At 45.8% G+C, this 18,918-nt stretch overlaps 1 protein-coding gene across 1 annotated transcript in view; it reads left to right on the forward strand.

Moving 5' to 3' along the window:
• The window catches only part of SYNJ2 (synaptojanin 2), a 95,138-nt gene extending 83,509 nt beyond the window's left edge, over positions 1-11,629 (forward strand). Inside the window, exons 19-27 of the mRNA XM_040628006.1 lie at positions 907-1,125; positions 1,244-1,322; positions 1,863-2,031; positions 2,457-2,630; positions 4,336-4,470; positions 6,100-6,212; positions 7,285-7,393; positions 9,195-9,346; positions 10,787-11,629. Of these exons, the coding sequence (XP_040483940.1) occupies positions 907-1,125; positions 1,244-1,322; positions 1,863-2,031; positions 2,457-2,630; positions 4,336-4,470; positions 6,100-6,212; positions 7,285-7,393; positions 9,195-9,346; positions 10,787-11,509 (1,873 nt within the window). The 3' untranslated portion in view covers positions 11,510-11,629. The remainder of the gene's footprint in view (positions 1-906; positions 1,126-1,243; positions 1,323-1,862; positions 2,032-2,456; positions 2,631-4,335; positions 4,471-6,099; positions 6,213-7,284; positions 7,394-9,194; positions 9,347-10,786) is intronic.
• Positions 11,630-18,918: the final 7,289 nt, after the last annotated feature.

Raw genomic sequence — 18,918 nt, forward strand, 5'->3', positions numbered from 1 at the left:
AAGGAAGGAAGGAAGGAAGGAAGGAAGGAAGGAAGGAAAGAAATCTAACAATGGCGACATAAATTAGTGGGAGGGTCACACTGATTATCACTCATATCTCTTCGATTTCACAGTGATCCCTGGTCTTAAATGTCATCACCACATGATCTGTATTGTCTTCTATTTTGTTGCCACTTAATGCTGTATTGTAAATGCCTTCAATAAGATTACATAATCTTCATAATAGAGAATTTCCTAAATTTTTGTAAAGAGAGTAAACCCATCCCTATATCACAATGGCAATAACGATTACATTATTTCCTGCTGATCTGTTTTCCTGCGTATGTCAACTTCTCTGACATTATTCTTATTAACTGTATAAAATATTATCATATGGTTGCACCATAACCTGTTTGCCTGTTATGGGACAGTTAGACTGTCTCCCCTTCCCCTTCCATCAACAGTGCTGTAATAATCATCCTTGTGTACAAATCTGTGTGTGAACCTCTGATCATTTTCTCAGAACAAAGGCCTAGTATTAAAATTAGTAGGTTAAAAGAGATGACCATTTTTGAGATTCTTAACACCAATTGCCAAGTAGCCCTCCAAAACCTCAAACCCCCCAGCGAAAGGGGAATTCCCACTTCTCTCTATCCTCGGCATCTACTGGCAAGTACCATGGAGAAAAATCTCCTAACGGCTGGCACTGTTTTCTCTAAATCATCCTTAGGTAAGAATGCCAAGACAATGCTAAGTTTGGCCACAGATAGAGTCTGAAAGCCTAGGACAGGGCAGCCAGGCCACCGGCGCTGGGCTGGGGCCGCACCCGTGGGTCGTTGATGTTCACTCTTGACAGCGGAGTGCTGGGGGTTGGGACCTGCTGGGCCCCATTACCCATCACCTGTCTTCCCTCCGCGTCTACCGCAGACCCGTGCTGGCGATCGTGGAGGTCGAAGTACAAGAAGTTGATGTGAGTGCTCGGGAGACAGTGTTCCGGGAAGTGTCCTCTTTCCAGGGCCCCCTGGATGCTACCGTCGTAGTCAACCTTCAGTCACCAACCTTAGAAGAGAAAAACGAGTTTCCTGAAGATGTGCGCGCAGAACTCATGCAGACCCTGGGCAATTATGGGACCATCGTTCTTGTCAGGTAACTAGCGCCCCGGCAGGCGCGTGTCCCATGTGCGTGTCATGTCCATGGCTGGCCGGAACCCACGAGAGCTGCCGATCGTTCTTGGCATTGACTCGGCACATCTCATTTATTCCAGGATCAACCAAGGGCAGATGCTGGTGACTTTTGCAGACAGTCACTCGGCTCTCAGCGTCCTGGATGTGGATGGTATGAAGGTGAGTTCTGCTCGGTCACCCGTGGAGTGGGGGCGGTTTACTCCCCAGTTTTCTTGGGTACCACATGAGGCAGGAGCTAGCGCCCTTCCTTCTGGTGTCTGTTTCTGGTATCCTCATTGAGGTCTCTAATGTCCAGCCCTGGCCACTTGGAGAATTTGGAAGGAAGAGCAAGTTTTAGAGGGTAGACCCCGCCTGAGTCACTGGGTCTGTCTTGGCTCACACCTGCACGGGGGAGAACATTTGTGGTCCTTCTTTTAGAAAATGTAGTTAGGAATATCAGTGTACAGGCAGTTTCCATTTTGATGAATCCTGGTTTTATGTTCACATGGGATGAAAAGCTGGAGATGCTAATTCAACTTTTATTTGAACCAAATGTGAGCTCTGCTGATCTTGCCTGAGGTCTAGACCCTCAACTTTTCTTGGCAAAACATGAAGATTGGCCTGCTGCTAATGCAGGAGTTTGATCCGGATGCCCTTTGGAAGCAAAAGGGGTGGTTCTGAGGTCTGTACTCCCTTCTCATGGCCACTCTGTCCTCACAGGTGAAAGGCAGAGCCGTGAAGATCAGACCAAAGACCAAGGACTGGCTGAAAGGTTTGCAGGAGGAGATCATCCGAAAGCGGGATAGCATGGCCTCCATGTCTCCCACTGCCAATTCCTGTTTGCTGGAGGAAAACTTTGACTTCACAACTCTGGACTACGAGTCAGAGGGTGAGTAGCTCTGTAAGGACCTCCTGGTCATTGTGGCGAGGCCAACAGGCAAGACGTTCCAGCAATCAGCATGAGATTTGCAAGACCCCTTCTCACACCTAAAGGTGACAGAGGGTCCTTGGAGCACAAGCACTATATTCCATGTACTAAGTTGGGCACTGTGCACATTTAGGGGTGATGCGTGAAGTGGTAAATAAGACCTGGAGCCATCTGAAATGACAGTGAGAACAGTGGTTTTGAGGCTGTCTGGGCTGTGGGCTCAGGCCCGGGTCTCAGGCCTGAATGGAATTGGGGTCCTATACCTGTTGACATGTGGGTGCCCCGGGCTGCCAGAGGCTGGGCCGCAGGCATCCTGACGCCGAGCAGCAAGCCGGGATGGTGAAACAGACCCACTGATGAAAGGCTGTGCCGTTTCCTTCCCCAAGGGGATATTCTCGAAGATGACGAAGACTATTTGGTGGATGAGCTAAGTCAGCCTGTGGTCTCAGACGGCGAGATGGGCGGGGACAGCCTCTCCGAAGCCCCCAGTTCCACAGCGGCGGGGCCTGCCAGCAAGTCACCTGCGCTCACTAAAAAGAAGCAGCACCCGACCGACAAAGGTAGTTTGGCCCTTGCTTTTCTAAAGAGCCTCTGGCATCGAATCCGCCCGCTCTCTCAGCACCAGGGCATTGCTTGAGGCCACCAGTTAAGTGCTCACAGCCCGCGCTGGGCTAAAACAACAAGTCCTAGCAAGTGGGTGCAAACCGGGCTCTGGGCCCGTATCCACCACACTGATTTCCTCTAGTGCTTTTTATTTATTTATTTATTTTTCACCACGGGTCCCGCTATAGCATGCCAGATCCGTGGTAATTCCTGTTTCCTCTGGAAACAGTCCTGAACTGGCGTTACGTTTGTAATTCTGTTCTCCGTCTCCACAGTGTCTGTTTCAATCCCCTAAGAGACGTAATTATTTTTTTATTAAAATATAATCGACGTGCGACGTTATATTGATTTCAGGTGTACAACTTAGTGAACCAGTAATTCTGTACGTTACCCGGTGTGTGGTTACCATCTGTCACCATGTAATGTTGGAAAGCAGTAGTATTGACTGTATTCCCTACGCTATACTTTTCATCCCTGTGACTGACTGATTCTATAGCTGGAAGTTGGTATCTCTTAATCCCCTTCACCTATTCCCCCCTCACCTACCCTCCAGTGACCAGGTCCACCAGGTCTCTGTATGAGTCTGTTTCTGGGTTTGGGGGTTTTTTGGCTGTTGTTTGTTTTGCTTTTTAGATTCCACGTGTAAGTGAAATCATACTTGTCTTTCTGTGTCTGATGTTTTTCATTTAGCACACCTCTGGGTCCATCCAGTATCTATGTCCTGAGCGCTGGTGTCTGGTTACATTCCTAGAACATGTTATTACACAGTAATATGATCCATTAGCATCATCCTGTCGTTCGAGACTTAAACAAAGAGGGACTGAAAGGCCTGCAGATTAAACTGCAAAGCCCTAGGTTACAGGGCGTAGTGGCCTTTTTGAATAAGTTTTAAAACCTGCTGGCCTTTCATGGGCTGGAAAGTAGGGTCGTTCGTGCCTACTCAGACTGCTACAGCCACAAGCGGCTTCCAGCTGCTGCTCGCGATGCCTCCCCGGTTGGAGGAAAGCTCTGTCCCGTGCGTTCGGGAGCTTACCGTGAGCTGCGGCTGAGAATACAGAACAGCTGAAAGCAAATTGAGATGCTTCCCAGGGAAGATAATTTGCTGGGAGAGGTGCAGACACCCCCAAGCCCCTTTGTGCCACGGTCCCAAGGGTGGTTGTAGCCTGGCTGCGTTGAGCCATCCGGAGCTCTTAAACGTATAGTTGCTGAGCCCCGTCCTGGAGATGTGGGTTTGGCAGGGGTGGGCTGGGACCTTGGAAATCTGGTCTTCCATGGAGCTCCCCAGATGCCTGAGGTGCATGGCTGGGTTTGGCAGGCAGAGAATAGTCTCAGCTTCCGAAACAGCCATCCTGTGTTAGAGTGAGGGATTCAGACTGAGGGGCTCCAGTCTTCACCTGTCTCCTCTACTCTGTGTGAGTCTCCTTCATTATTTCAGGACGAGACACCCCTACACTTGGAAAACTTTCCATGTCTCTCATGTCCGGACAAGAAGCCTTGTCCACAGTTCATCTCCTGTTCCAAGCAGGCATTGGGTGCCCCCCCCCGCCCTCCCATGCCAGCAGAGAGGGGGACCCTGTGCTGCGGGGGGCCCTCCTGCACAGTCAGTTCGGTGCAGAGCTGAGTCTGAGCCCCCCCTCACGCGCGTCCTGCCGTGTCCTCCAGATGATGCTGGGCTGGCGGCGCTCACGCAGGAGCTGGAAGCAGTTGGAGATTTCCGGCGCCGTTCTCCAAGCCGGTCTCTGTCGGTGCCCACTAGGCCTCGGCCGCCTCACCCACCGCAGAGACCCCCCCCTCCAAGTAAGACTTCCTTGCTTTCGGCTTGCCACCGTGCCTGCTGGGAATAACCACCTATTTCCTGCTACTTAACACCGGCCTCTGAGTCGCTGCAGCCTCGCCCGGGGCCCGGCGCCTTACCCTCCTCACGCTCCTTTTTGTGTTGATCCCAGAGATCGTTGTGTTTCTCACACCAACTACGTGATGCTTTTACACAACTGTTGGCCTTCCCGTAGCTGTGGTTTGCCTTAAGGGGCTTCCTGTGGGAGACAGTAGAGAATGGAAAATTGAGGGGGCCTCCAAGCAAAGACCTTCTAGCACCTTCCTCCCCAGCCCCGCAGAAGTGGCCTTCTGTCCGTGTCTGCTGCCCCCCTGCCTGTTTCCCAGGGCTCCAGTAAGCCCCGATACCCGACACTCCAGGCGTCCTGGCTTCTGCGGGCCCGTGCCTGCTGCCCCTGGTGTCGGCCGCCTGAGGATGGGCCCTTCCCGGCTCGGCTCCGAGGACAGTGTTCTTCTTCCTGTCTCCTCCAGAGCAGTCCTTGCGCCCTCAAGCTTCCCTTAACGACCTGAAAAGACATTTGTGATGTGCTTTTGAGCACTTTCTGTTTTAGCTCTACTGTTTATTTCTCCCCCCGCCCCCCAACCCCAAAAGAGTGACAGTCGGACAGAGATTCTCCCGCAGGCTTTACTTTCCCATTGGGCTCATCTTGGCTTGCGTCACAATAGTAATCGATGGCAAGCTGGGAGCACTTTTTAAGCATATTCTTTCCTTTTCTGAGTTAACACTCAGAGAATAAAATAAATAAAAAGTAAAATTTATATCATACTGTGGAAATTTACAAAAATAGATAAATATAAAAAATAAAATTTTAAAATACACTTGATTGTCTACAAGTAACAATTGTTAACCACAAGATTTCTAGCCTTTTTCTAGTTATATGCATCTGTATCTACACATGGTTTTTTATTTTTTATAAAACTGGTATCCGTTCTGTTTGGTCATTTGTCTTTCATCTTATGTCTGTGTCTTCAAATTTTTTTTTTTAAGATTTATTTATTTTTACAGAGAGAGCAAGCGCTTGCCAGTGTGGGGGGAGGGGCAGAGGGAGACAGAGAGAGGGTCCCAGGCAGACTCCGTACTGAGCGCAGAGCCCAACGTGGGGCTCGATCTCACAACCCTGAGATCACAGCCTGAGCTGAAACCAGAAGTCGAGCACTCACCCAACTGGGCCACCTAGACACAGTTCTAAATATGATTTCTTAATGACTGTAAGTGTAACTTAATATCATTTATTCCCTGCTTTGGGATTTTTTATATTTTGCCCACAAACCATTTTTAAAATGGGGTCCTAATAACAGTAGTGTATTTTAAGCCATTCAAAAATACAGGCTTTTATATCAGAGTTTTGAACCCCCCCCCCACCAGGATGTTAGAGTAAAATTTGCATTCAAATAATACTTCTCTAGAGAATAGGCACAAACTATCTGGGAATCAAAAGAGAAATTTAATATCGACCCTGTGGATGCCCACCTGCCCACACGGGCTGAGACCCGAACTGCGTCTGGGGTTGGCCTGGCGCTCGGCTGGCTGGGAATTGGCCTCAAAGCAGCCGGTGACATCACTGAGACTGACTCTGCCCTTGGTTTCCGCAGCGGGTTTAATGGTGAAAAAGTCGGCGTCGGACGTGTCCATCTCCTCTGGCACCCATGGACAGTACTCGATTCTGCAGACGGCGAGACTTCTGCCGGGAGCACCTCAGCAGGCAGTGAGTTCTGTGTTCGGCTCGAAGCAAAACGGGCCAGCATCCCAACCCAAGGGACTGCCCCGTGGTTCATCTTCAGCCCCCAAGCCCTTATGGGATTGCCTCTTCTCAGTGAACACGTAAACCTGCCAGCTCGTTCCTATAGCCAGAGCTTAGGAGCAGGTCTGTTACAGGGTTTCTGCGTGGTTGTACAGAGGCTTAGAGAGAAAATCATATTGGATGGCAAATCTGCCGTGTCCCTGTGGGGTGGAACTGTTAGCTTCCAGACTCCCCTGCTTCTCTGCTCTCCGAGGCTTCCCTTTGACCTTGGTGTGTAGAGCAGCGCTCGGTAGGAGGCCAAACAGGGAAAATTCCCATCAGTTGTCTTGAGAGAAGAGGCTCAGAAGAAGAGTAAGAGGGCCTAAATAGCACAGTAGGAGAACACTAGTAATAACCACAGTCGGGGAGGATTGTAGAGACGGGAAGTTCCGGAGGATGACAGTGAGCTGCTCAGGAAGACAGGAGGTGGCGGTCAGTGGAATGGAGGGGAGGGAGGTGAAGCCGGGGTGCTAGGTGGAGGCGAGCTGTCCTGGGAGGCTGGACCAGATGTCACGCGTGACAGCAGGAGGGAATGACTAGGTCTCAGTGGCTGACAGTAGTGAAGGCAGGTCATCAGTGGCAGCCCAGAGGTTTGGGTGAAGAGGGAGAAAAAGCACTTTCGAGAAAAGAGGGGAAGGTGTTTCAGTAACTCTGCTGAGCTGTGGGAAAAGTGGCTTCTGATGATGCTTTCTCGCTTTCAGCTGGTTAATGAGATAGATAGTGGTTTTATCCACATTGCAAAGACCGGAAACCGCCCAGTTTAGGAGAGGAGGCTTGTCAGCTCTGAGTTATTGCATTCCTCTTCTTGGTATGACAGTACTTCTGCGAGGAGGAGGCTTGAAGGATTTGGTCTCGACTGGAGTTTGTGTTTAACTCCGGTCTGATGGAGCCCCGTGCCCCTCACCCCTGCAAACTGATCAGTAGGCAGTGAGTGCACCAGGCGAGCCTGTTTACCTGCCTCTGTTAATATGCTTTTCTTCTTGTTTCTGTCCTGAAGCCCAAAGCCAGGACGGGGATAAGTAAACCCTACAATGTCAAGCAGATCAAAACTACCAACGCTCAGGAGGCAGAAGCAGCCATCCGGTGTCTCCTGGAAGCCAGCGGAGGTGAGTGTTCTGCTGGGGCTCTCCTTCTGGTCTTTTCTATGCATCTTCCTACTAAAAGGGGCCTAGAAGAGAAAGTAACTTTTTTTTTTTTTTTCTGGAGGCAGTAAGAAATTGAAAGCACCCTTTAGCGACATTTTATAAAATTCCACTACAAATAATTATTGTCCATTTAAAATTGTATATTTAAAATTCAGTAAGAATATAGAAGTAACCCCAGGATTATTAAGAAGCACTTTAAGGGAGAGACTGAAAGAAACAAAAATGAATTTTAGAAAAGGATAACATTCCAGGCACTAACATCTTCTGCCGGCTCCATAAAAAGAGAATTTGAGACCCATCCCTATTTCAGGCACAAAACCTTTTAAAGTCACCAGCAAGTATAGATTCTTTACTGTCAGGCAGGGACCTCTTCCCCGCTGTACTGCCTGTTAATTTTTTGGTGCTGTTATTTCATTCAACCCATGTTAATTGTATTAATCATACTCACATTCAAGATTGCTGGTACTAATATTTTTGAGGGTTTTGTTTTTTGGTTTTGCTTTTGTACAAATATCCCTTTTGGAGAGGAGAGATCCTGCCCTCTGAAGAGCCAGTCACAGCTGTCTATTTGCTTTTAGACAGGATGGGCAACTTATTTGGAATCCCAAGTAACACTGAAGGAGGGCATGAAGGAAGAGGTCAAGAAACACTGTTGTAGGATAACACTATCATGAGTGGTTTCTTTTTTTTTATTAAAAAATAATAACACAGTTGTATGGATGTAACCACCCACGTGACCACCAACTGATGAGTAGATACAATGTAGTATAACCATATAGCGGAATATTATTCAGCCATAAAGAAGAATGTATTCATATATATGCTTTATCACGGGTGAATCTTGACCATATTATGCTGAGTAAAAGCAGCTAAATACAAAAGGTTATATATTGTATGATTCCATTATGTATGTATGTATGTATTATTTATTCGAGAGCGTCAGTGGGGTGGGGAGAGGGAGAGAGAGAATCTTAAGCAGGCTCCATGCCCAGTGAGGACGACGACTCAGGGCTTGATCTCGACCCTGAGATCATGACCTGAGCCAAAATCAAGAGTTGGATGCTTAACCGACTGAGCCACTCAGGCACCCCTGTATGATTCCATTTATACAAAGTGTCCAGAATTGGCAAATCTATACAGAGAGAAAGTGACTAGTAGTTTCCAGGGGTCGGGGGAGGAGGGAATGGAGGGGTGACTGCTAATGGGGACAGGGTTCCTTTTTGTGGTGATGAGGATATTCTGGAATCAGATAGTGGTGATGGTTTGTACAACTCAGGGAATATACTAAAAAACCCTGAATTGTATCCTTAAAAGGGTGAATTCACGGCATGTGAATTATATCTCAATAAAGCTACTTTTTAAAAATATTCAGTGAATGTAGAGGTTAGGAGAGGTTTGAGGTCTGAAATCTACCCAGGATCCCAGCCTTACATTTTCTTGGTCATGAGCCCTGCTGAGATTTCGAGACGGTTCAGATTACCTCCCCAGAGAAATGCACACAGACCTGAAACTTTGCACGTAATGTCTGGGCCTCACTGATCCCCCATGAAGACCATCCCTGTCGAGAAGGCGACCATGAGAAGCTGGGGGCTAAACCTAGCTGGTAGGTCCTGACAGCCCTCGAAGATCTTGTTTTTAGAAAAAATGAAATACTTTGCCTTAGCAAATTACTCTTAGGATTGCGGACTGCCTAAATATTAAATCATGCAGTAAACAGCCATGTCCTGTCCACTTCAGCTGTCCGTACCCCTGTGTGTTTCAGGCGCCCCAGGAGACGCCCTAAATGCCACAGCTCTGAGGGACCCAGGGCCTTCCAAACCAGAGCCCACAGCAGGGGTGGCCCCACTCCTGCCCCGGCGGCCTGCGCCCAGAGTCCCTGCCATCAAGAAGCCAGCCTTGCGGAGGACAGGAAAGGTAAGAAGCTCTCGCAAAGCCTCTTACTTCCGAGATGCTCCAGGGTCTGGGGAGAGGAGGCCTAGACACGGCCCCGTCCGTGAGGACACTGCTTGGCCTTCGCTTCCTCCTTCACATCCCTGCCGTGTCCTTGGCTCTTGCTGAGCAGAAAAACCAGGCGTCTCTCACAGCGATGGAACAGCTTGGAGGTGTCAGGCCTCCTCAATGTTCTATTGGAGCCCCCAAATGGAGCCACTGGGGGTGCTTTTTCCCCATTTGTATGTATCCGTGTCATGTGCATGTGGTTGCACGTGTATAGATTTTTACTCGCCGGTTGGTGGATTCGCAGTGTGGACGCGCTCTGCGCGGCCTCTGACACCGGGGCCCGGACACCTTCTCTTGCCACTTTTCTTGCAGATTGTGTTTTGCTCTCGCTCTCAAGCTTCTCAGCCTTGCTTGCTGCTTCAAAGACATGAGTTTGTCAGGACAGTGGCAGCCCAAAGACTGGCACCTCTAGAGACATCTGGATCTTCCGTTTGATCTCGGTGTTCTAGTAACAGGACCCTCGGTAATCGGCCGGCTGGCCTCTTCCGGAGTGACTGCTGCTTTTCTGTCTGTACGACGTGTGCGATGTGGCTTTGCCGCTTGCTCTGTGTTCTCGGCAGTGATCTGCCCCACGTTTGCACATCGCCCTGCCTCCTTACAAAGCAGACCTCTTTCCTCCTCCTTTTCCCTCTGTCTGCTCTGTCTTTTCTTTTCAAAGAAATGGGCAGAATGGGTCACTTTCCCGGGATCGCCGTGCAGGAGTCACAGTGAAAGGCTGGTGGAGAAGGATTGTTGCTGCGGTTTGTTTTCTAAAGAATCAGAGGAAATGCGGACATGCTGGTGCTTTACCATACGAACGGCTCCTTGGGTACAAAAGCTCCTTCTGCACCGCGCAGTTGTTCTGTGATAGCTTTGAGTCAGAAGCGAGGAAGCGACGTTCCTATGTGAAATTTGCCATCTACCGTATGTAATTATCAAAGACTGAAGGAGCAGGCCGATCCATTAGCCTTCAGTTGGCTCACGGCCCTCCCATAAGTTCCGTCCGCCTCGCGCGGTGCACGCGGAATTGTCAAAGCTGTGGCCTCAGAGAAGGTAGTTTCAGAGGTTCGCTTTTCATGAAGGAAAAGCATCACCCCATTTCCTAAGGTAACAAAGAATATTCACCGCGTGGCTCTGGTTTTCAACTTCCCACTCCTAAGGGGTCGGTCCTGCTGCTACTTGGTACATGTGTGTCCCTCCTGTGCTCTCTCGTACCTGGTCACACGTCCCCATCCCAGGCATTCTCAAATCTCGAATTTGCTAGAATGTCCGCTTAGCGCCATCTCTGCTCCCCTGCTGAACCTGTCTGGGTGCTGACTCCGCGCCCCCAGGGCTGGCTTCTGACTGACTGACACTCTTTGTCCTGCCTTTCCTCAGCCGGAGTCACCGGAAGACCAGTTCGGGCAACAGACGGTCCATTTTACAATCGGGCCCCCAGAGACGAGCCTTGAAACCCCTCCTCTAGCCTCCGTCCCTCCTGTCCCCAAACCGAGGACGCTTCAGCCTGGGAAGGGCGCCGAGAGGAAGCCGAGCGGGGGGCAGCTGGCACCAGACGCCGCCCCTCCCGTGGCCGCCCCTCCCGTGGCCGCCCCGCCGCCCCCGCTGGACGTCCCGCCTCCCGTGCCCCTGGCCCCCCCGCGGAGGAAGAAGTCGGCCCCCGCCGCCTTCCACCTGCAGCTGCTGCAGAGCCCCGACAGCCCGCTCCTCTGCGCCCTCACGTGCAGCGGCGACCGTCCCCCCGCACAGCCCCCCGACGGGGGCGCTCGCCTTCCGCAGCCCGCGAGCCCCGAACCCGATGGCCCCAAGGAGCCCAAGCCCGAGGCGGCCTCCCCTCTCGGTGATTCTCAGGATCCCTTCTGGAGCCTTCTCCACCACCCCAGCGTGCTGAAGAGTACGTGGCTTTCCAAGAGCTCCGACCCGCTGGACTCGGGGACGAGGGGCCTGGAAAGAGCACACGCAGCCCCGCCGCCAGCCTCTGCCTCGGCTGCCCGGGAGCCGCTCCCGGAGCCCGGGCGGGAGGCCCTCGATCACTGGGTGACCGTCAGTGACAAGGACAAGAGGACGGTGCTGCAGGTGTTTGACCCGCTGGCGAAAACATGAGTGGGAAGCTTGGACAGCGGCTGTCCTGCAGAAAGGGTGCCTTCTTCCCGCAGGTCTCTTCCCAGGAAAAGCCCCGAGCCTGGGCCTCAGCCCCCCAGTGCCCACCCCCCGCCCGCCTACTTTGACCCCCCACCCCCACAAAGAGACCTCTGTTTAAAGGCACACTGAAAAAACATTTGTACTTACTGTCACTCTTGGGTAGTTTCCAGAAATCGTGTCTCTTGTTCAATCAGATGGTTATTCAGCCACCAAGATGGGTTTTCGATCCGACTGGTGCATTTTCGTGTCCTCTCGGGTAGGAGAAAGCTCCGGTTGGATCTGATGTGTGGATTTGAGGAAAGGGAGTCTCACTGATAATGTCCAAGACGTTCTCTCTGGTTGGATTTTACGTGGTTTTTTTATTTTATGTGTCTGTGGTGTTTTGAAAATGTTGTTTGTATTTTACAGATTTGGGGTAACTTTCTGGTGATCCCCCTGAAGGTTGAGGTATCAACTGCAAGGTGGCTGGGACCATTAAGAGCTGTAGCTGGCCTGCTGACACTGGGTTAAAAAAAAATCAGAGTTGAAAGCGGCAAATAGATCAACCAAATGACTAGAGGACGCGTTCCCGTGAGCCCTTGTATTTAAGTACATGTATAGGAACCTTGATTATGTGGGGGACAGTGTCGACACTGTTGGGGTTCGGACTCCTACACTGTTAGCTTAACCGGAGCTTAAGCTGGCTGAAGACTCCCGCCTAGACCGTGTCTTAGCCGCTACGTGCCCCGTAACGCGCTGCAGTCTTGAGCCCTGGTGTGCCAGTTAAACCAGTTTATACACTGGTTTTTTTCCTATTAAAGGTTTTTTTCCTCTTAAAGGAAGCCTCATGGCTTCTTTCTCCCCTTACATTCCATACCGAGGAAAAGCACAAACCTTGCACACTCATGCTGGCACGTAACATTGGTCCCCTCAGTACGTTAGGAAGAATATTTCATTTCGCCTGGGCTGCCTGGCTGTGGCTTCAGGAAGGAAAGTACCACCTGTCCCTGTATATAAGAGACCCCAGGGCAGCATTTTTGGGTTTGCTTATTTATCTGTTTATTAGGTTTATTTTTTTTTTTTGTCTATACATTTGCACCACCACTTCTTGCCTAGTTAGTCCTTTAGAAAGACATCCCCAGACTATTTTACATTTTAAGAATAGTGTTGTAAGGCCTAGAATCCGTTGGGAGCAGATGCCGTATTTTTGCTAACAAGAAATTCACTAGTGAAATCTTAGTATACCACATACTGTATTTAGGAGTTTTTAATGTCCTAGAATCATACAGCAGTGGCTCGGTATTATCCCTGATGGGACCGGAGAGTTGGTTAGGATGGCACTAATCATCCTGCTGGGGCGGCGGGGAGTGGGTACCACTCTTTTCGCGCCTCTGGGATTCCGAATAATTGCTCATTGCCACTATCAAGGTACCTGCAGATTATTAAAATCTGACACTCAGCACAAAAACAAAGCTGCAACCTTTATCACATTTCATTTGAAAACTGATAAAGGAAAAAGGTCTTAGTGACCCACAGGGATAAACAGATAATATATGTAGTCGACCAGTCTTAAAAAGAGGCTGTTTGTGGCCTTAGCTCATTAGGACACTTCCTGTAACGTGTAAGTACTTTATAGCCCGTTTACCACTCTGACAAACACGAGTAAACAACATAATTCTTGAAGAGTTAGGGGGAGGAAAACACAAGATGGGTAAATGGCTTGGAGAAGTTAAGTAATTTGCCAGAATTCACATTGCTACTAAGAGTACAATTGGGAATGGAATCAAAGATTTCCTCATTTAAATGTTCTCTCCTCTGTCACCTCTTTTTCCCACCAAAAGGTGAATTCGAAAGCCGATAAATGCAACACAGCGGTTGCTTGCAAAGCTGGAAATAGGCCCAACTTTCAGGTTTCTTCTTTGTTCTAGATTTGAGTAGCCAATAAATGGGACAGAGAACAGAATTTTAATGAAGAAAGGTGCTCATCACACAAGTGGCTCTTAAGGATCTGACATTAAGTATTAACACAGAATTGCGTTGACCTCGGGAGACAGGTCACAAGAAAAATTCTAAAGTGGTTTAACATAAAGAATCGAGCAAATATTTGATCAGGGGTGTTCAAATTTCGTGAACAACATAGACTGGATTTTGAGGTGATCACATGTAAGGTTCACGCACCAACGTTCTCTTAAAAAAGAGTTGGAATTGCCTTAGTTTTTAGGTCAGTGCTTTAAGAGGTGGTGGGTTTCCTAGGTTAGCAGCAGAGTTGGCTAAATATTCTGGACAATGAGCCACCGCCAGCCTGGGGATTTCTTTGTGGGTTTTTCATTTTTGGTTTTTCTCTGCCCCCGCACAGGCCTTGCAGGGTCTTTCATTACCGCTCTGTAAGACAGAACAGTTCACCGCGGAGAATTTGAGGCATAGAACTTTACGATTCAACATTGTCTCTGTGACCCCAATTATATTCCCTTTTCCAACCTAATCTTCTCTGACTTCTTGCCTATTTTTAAAATACGTTCCAGTAAATGACTGAAATTAGGACATCTGCTCGAGCAATTCCTGTGAAAGTTATATAAGTTGTTGAATTTCAAGATAGAATTCTCGGGATATATGGAAGTACAAGCAAAGTAATGCATTAAAACGTTTGCTTTATAATAAAATAATTTTATCAGAAAGCTGCAAAAATTATTTATTGGGTGACTAGTAATTAAAACCCTGTAATGTTTATTTGAAGTGATAATTTGGACTGCAATTGTAAAAAATGCCTATTAAATATTTTGTCTTTTTTTTTTTATTTGATTTGTTTCTTTTTGGATATGAAAGAATGTTGGGATATCTTCTTTGTCTTGCCTTCTATTCTGGACGAAATGTGATTACTAATTATTCCTCTGAATTTGGGTTTTGGTTCTTTTTTATAAATGGTGTGAGGTAGGGGGGCCAACATCATCTTGCCAAGGGATATAGTATCCCATTCATTAAATAACAAACGTTGGTCTTGCTTCGTTTAATTCGGTTTCTCGAGAGGTTGTTCAATTTTATTGGCACTTTCAAATAACATTGGGATTTATATAGCCTTTCTATTTTATTTTTTTCTGTTGATTTTTAAAACATTTTTCATTAACTTCAATTTACATCTTTTTTCTTTTTAATTTTGTTCTTAATTTCGTCTTAATTCCTTAATTAAAGGTAGCAGTAGATTCCATTTAGACTTTCTCACTTAATAGTAAAGATATTTAAAGTTATATATTTCCCCCTGATTATAGCTTTAAGTGCACCCCACACATTTTGGCATGAGATATTCTCCTTTTCATTACTTTCTAAATTAATTTGCTTTTCTCTCTCATCCAAGGGAGCCTCATTTTCTAAGAGTTAAGGGTTTGACATTTAAAAATTGTTTACCTCTAATTTTTTGGATTATGACCTGAGAATATGGCCTAGATAAACCTACTTTTTAAAATTCATTAAGGTTTGCCCTGTGGTCAAGAGCAGGATTCATTTTTGAAGTGGGTTCATCAATATAGAATAATTTTTTTTTTTTTAGTAAGATACAAAATTGTGTGTGTGTGAGAGAGAGAGTGAGCAAGAGAGAGATTTGATGTATCAACTCTTCTATACTCCAAATGGAACAGGTCTTTCTATAGGGCAGATGGGGGGGGGTACATAGTTCTCCAATGCATTGGCCTCCCACCTCCTCCCATTATTCTTACCGAGATTCCTTGGGTTTTATTGAATTAATGCTTCTCAGTTTAAGTCTTTGGTCAATCTCTAGACATGTTGAATGATTGCCTTTGCTAATTTCAACTAGTTTAGTAGATGCCTCTCTGAGGGAGACATTTCCCTGTGCTCCTCGTCCTGCCATTCCAGACCTTCTAACCCCCAGGCAGTCTGTTCAGTGCACTGGATTACTTGTCAATCTCTGCCAATACTATATTGTCTTTTTTTTTTTAACTAATTTTTATTAAGTCTTAATTTTCTTTAACTTTGGTATCTGGTAAAACAAGCCCTCCTACCTCATTCTTTTTCTGAAGAGAATCTTGGCTATTGCTGACTCTTTGAAATTATAAATCAATTTTAGAAGCAATTCATCAATTCTATTAAAAAAATAAAACCTATTGGAATTGTTTACTGGGTATGCATGGAATAGAATAGACAACTTTACAAGATTGACTCTTCAATCTAAGACCATAATATGTTCATTTCTCAAAGTTTTAAACATTATTTCTAAATATATATAAAATCATAGGGAATAGTTTGAACCCTCATATGTCCATCACCAAGATTTAATAGTAATTAACATTTTGGTGTATTTGCTTTATATTTTTCCTTTAAAGTATTTTAAAGGAAGGAATTCTATTACGATACTTGACTTCTATACTAAATACTTTTTTTTTCTTAAGATTTTATTTATTTATTTGACAGAGACAGCAAGAGAGGGAACACAGGGGAAGTGGGAGAGGGAGAAGCAGACTTCCCGCTGAGCAGGGAGCCTGATGCGGGGCTCAATCCCAGGATCCTGAGCTGAAGGCAGACGCTTAACAACTGAGCCACCCAGGTGCCCCAATTACTAAATACTTCTAATATATACCTCTAAAGAACATTTTTGTAGCCTTAATACCGTAACTATAACAATTCTTACTTTAAAATTCATTTGCTATATTTTGCTGGTACTTAAATATGAGTTTTTTGTGTATGGACTGCCTCAGTCTTGTTAAACTCATAAAACTAACAATTTACTGTATTTCAGTATACCTAATATACCATCCATATTCCATATTATACCATACCATTATAAGATATGCCATATATATACTATAATTCTTAAGAAGGTGCTACGGCAGGATGCCTGGGTGGCTCCGTCAGTTAAGCATCTGCCTTTGGCTCAGGTCATGATCTCAGGGTCCTGGGATCGAGTCCCACATCGGGCTCCTTGCTCAGCAGGAGTCTCCTTCTCCCTCTGCCTACCACTCCCCCTGCTTGTGCTCTCTCTCTCTCTCTGTCAACTGACAAATAAATAATATCTTTAAAAAAAAAAAAGTGCTATGGCCTGAATGTTTGTGTGTCCCCCCAATTCATATGTTGAAGTCTTAAGCCCCTGAGATGATGGTATTAGGAAGTGAGCCCTTCAGGAGGTGCTTAGGTCATGAGGGAGGGGCCTTCACGAATGTGATTAGAGTTCTTATAAAAGAGACCTCTCCGAGACCTCGCGCCCTCTCCACGTGTGAGGACACAGAAAGAAGGTGCCAGTTACAAGCTAGGAAAAGGGCTTTCACCAGAACATGCCCCCGTGGGTGCCATGATCGTGGACATCCAGCCTCCAGACGGTGTAGTTCGTAAACCACGGTCTGCGGTGTGTGGTACGGCAGCCCAAACAGACGAAGGACTCTTCATCTGTTGTGAGGTGCAGCCCAATTACAGAGATGTTAAAATAAATTTTAATGTGTCTTAAAATTGATAAAATACGTTCTCTGTAGAGTCTTGGATTTTCTATGTAGATAAGCATATCCTCTGCAAACAGGTTTTGTTTCTTGCTTTCCCATCCCTGTACCTTTGTTATACCTTTTTCTTGCTGTATAGAGCTGGCTAGGACATTTAGTACAATGTGAAATACAAGTGTTGGTAACAGACATGCTCCTCAAATGGAAAGTGTTCATATTTTTGCCATTAAGTATGATGTCTGTTGTTTTTTGTTCTCTAGACACCCTCTTAATTAGGCTAAGGAAATTCTTTTCATGGATTGCTGAATTTATCTTTTTCATGAATAGTTGAATTTTATCAGACATTTTTTACATGTATTGAAATGATTATGACTTTTCCCTTTTTTTTTTCTTTAATAGGGTGAATGACGATCGATTTTCCAATGCTAAACAACCTTGCATTCTTGGTATAAATCCAACTTGGATGGATCATATTGTCTTTTTTTTTTTTAAGATTTTATTTATTTTAGTGGGAGAGACAGAGATAGCAACAGAGATAGAGCACAGGTGGAGAGGAGAGGGAGAAAAGCAAGCTCCCCACTGAGCAGGGAGCCCAAAAGGGGCTCGATACCAGGACCCTGGTGGGATCATGGCCTGAGCCGAAGTCAGACACTTAACTGAGCCACCCAGGCACCCCCAGATCATATTTTCTTTTAAACTATTACTGGATTTAGATTGTCAGTATTTTTGCTCAGGATTTTTTCAACTCTGTTCATAATTGAGATTCTCTTTTTTGTACTGTCCTTGGTATCAAAGTTAAACTAACCTCATAAGTTGGGGAGTATGCTCTTTCCTACTAACTGGAAGAATTCAATATTGAAATTACTTTCTCCTTAAACTTTTGGCAGAGTTCACCAGAAAAGTCAACTGGGTCTATAGTTTCTTCATAAGAAGATTTTTTTTTTAATCACTGATTCTGTATCTGTAATAGTCACAGGACTAGTTTCTACTTCGCAGACAAGTTCTCTAAGTCACGGACCAGTTGGGTAAGTTATATTTTTCTTGGAATTTTTTATTTCATCTAAAATTTAATAATATTGACCTTAAAGTATTTGTAATATCCTTTTAATGTTTACATTATAGCGATAACTCCTTTTCATTCTAATATTGGTAAATTGTGCCCTTTTTTCTTAACTGGTCTCACTAGAGGTTTGTCAATTTTATTAGACTTTTCAAAGAATCAGGTTTTTTTGAGACTCCGTTTTCTATTTAACTAATCTGTGCTCCTTTTAAATTGTTTTTTTATTTTACTCATTTTTCTAATTTCTTGAGATCAGTGCTTAGTTCATTCAACCATTTGGTCAAATTTGAAAAGAATGCATATTCCGCATCCCTTAGACACAGTTCTCTAAATATTTCAGTGGGTCAAGTCTGGAAAGCACGTAGTTCAAATCTTGTATTCTCCCCCTCGGTTTTTGGTCTGTTTGTTCTGTCAGGCATATGTTAAAATCTCCCATGGTGTCTATTCTTATAGTTCTCTCCATTTTTGCATTATATAATTTTAGGTTATATACTCATGTTATATACAGTTAAAATTTATTATTTTCCTTGTGAATTTCATCTTTTGTAACTATGAAATGAAATGACTCTCTTTTTCTCTAATAATTCTTGTCCTAAAGTATGTTTTATATGATATAGCTACATCATCTTGCTTTTGGTATTTGCATGACATGTCTTTTTCCATCTTTTAAATTTTGAACCTCTCTGTGTGTCATGCTTCAGATGGGTCTATTATAAATGGCATAGAATTGAATGTTGTTTTCTTATCTAGCCTGACACATTTATCTTTTAACTGGGATATTTAGTCCATTTACATTTGATGTAAGAATTGCTATATTTGGGTTTAAATTTTACTCTGTTGTCTGTACTGTCTCTCTGTACTATCTATTCTTTGTTTCTTTTCCCCTGCCGCCTTTT

Source organism: Ursus maritimus, unplaced genomic scaffold, assembly GCF_017311325.1.
Source record: "Ursus maritimus isolate PB19 unplaced genomic scaffold, ASM1731132v1 scaffold_13, whole genome shotgun sequence".
Classification (NCBI taxonomy): Eukaryota; Metazoa; Chordata; class Mammalia; order Carnivora; family Ursidae; genus Ursus; species Ursus maritimus.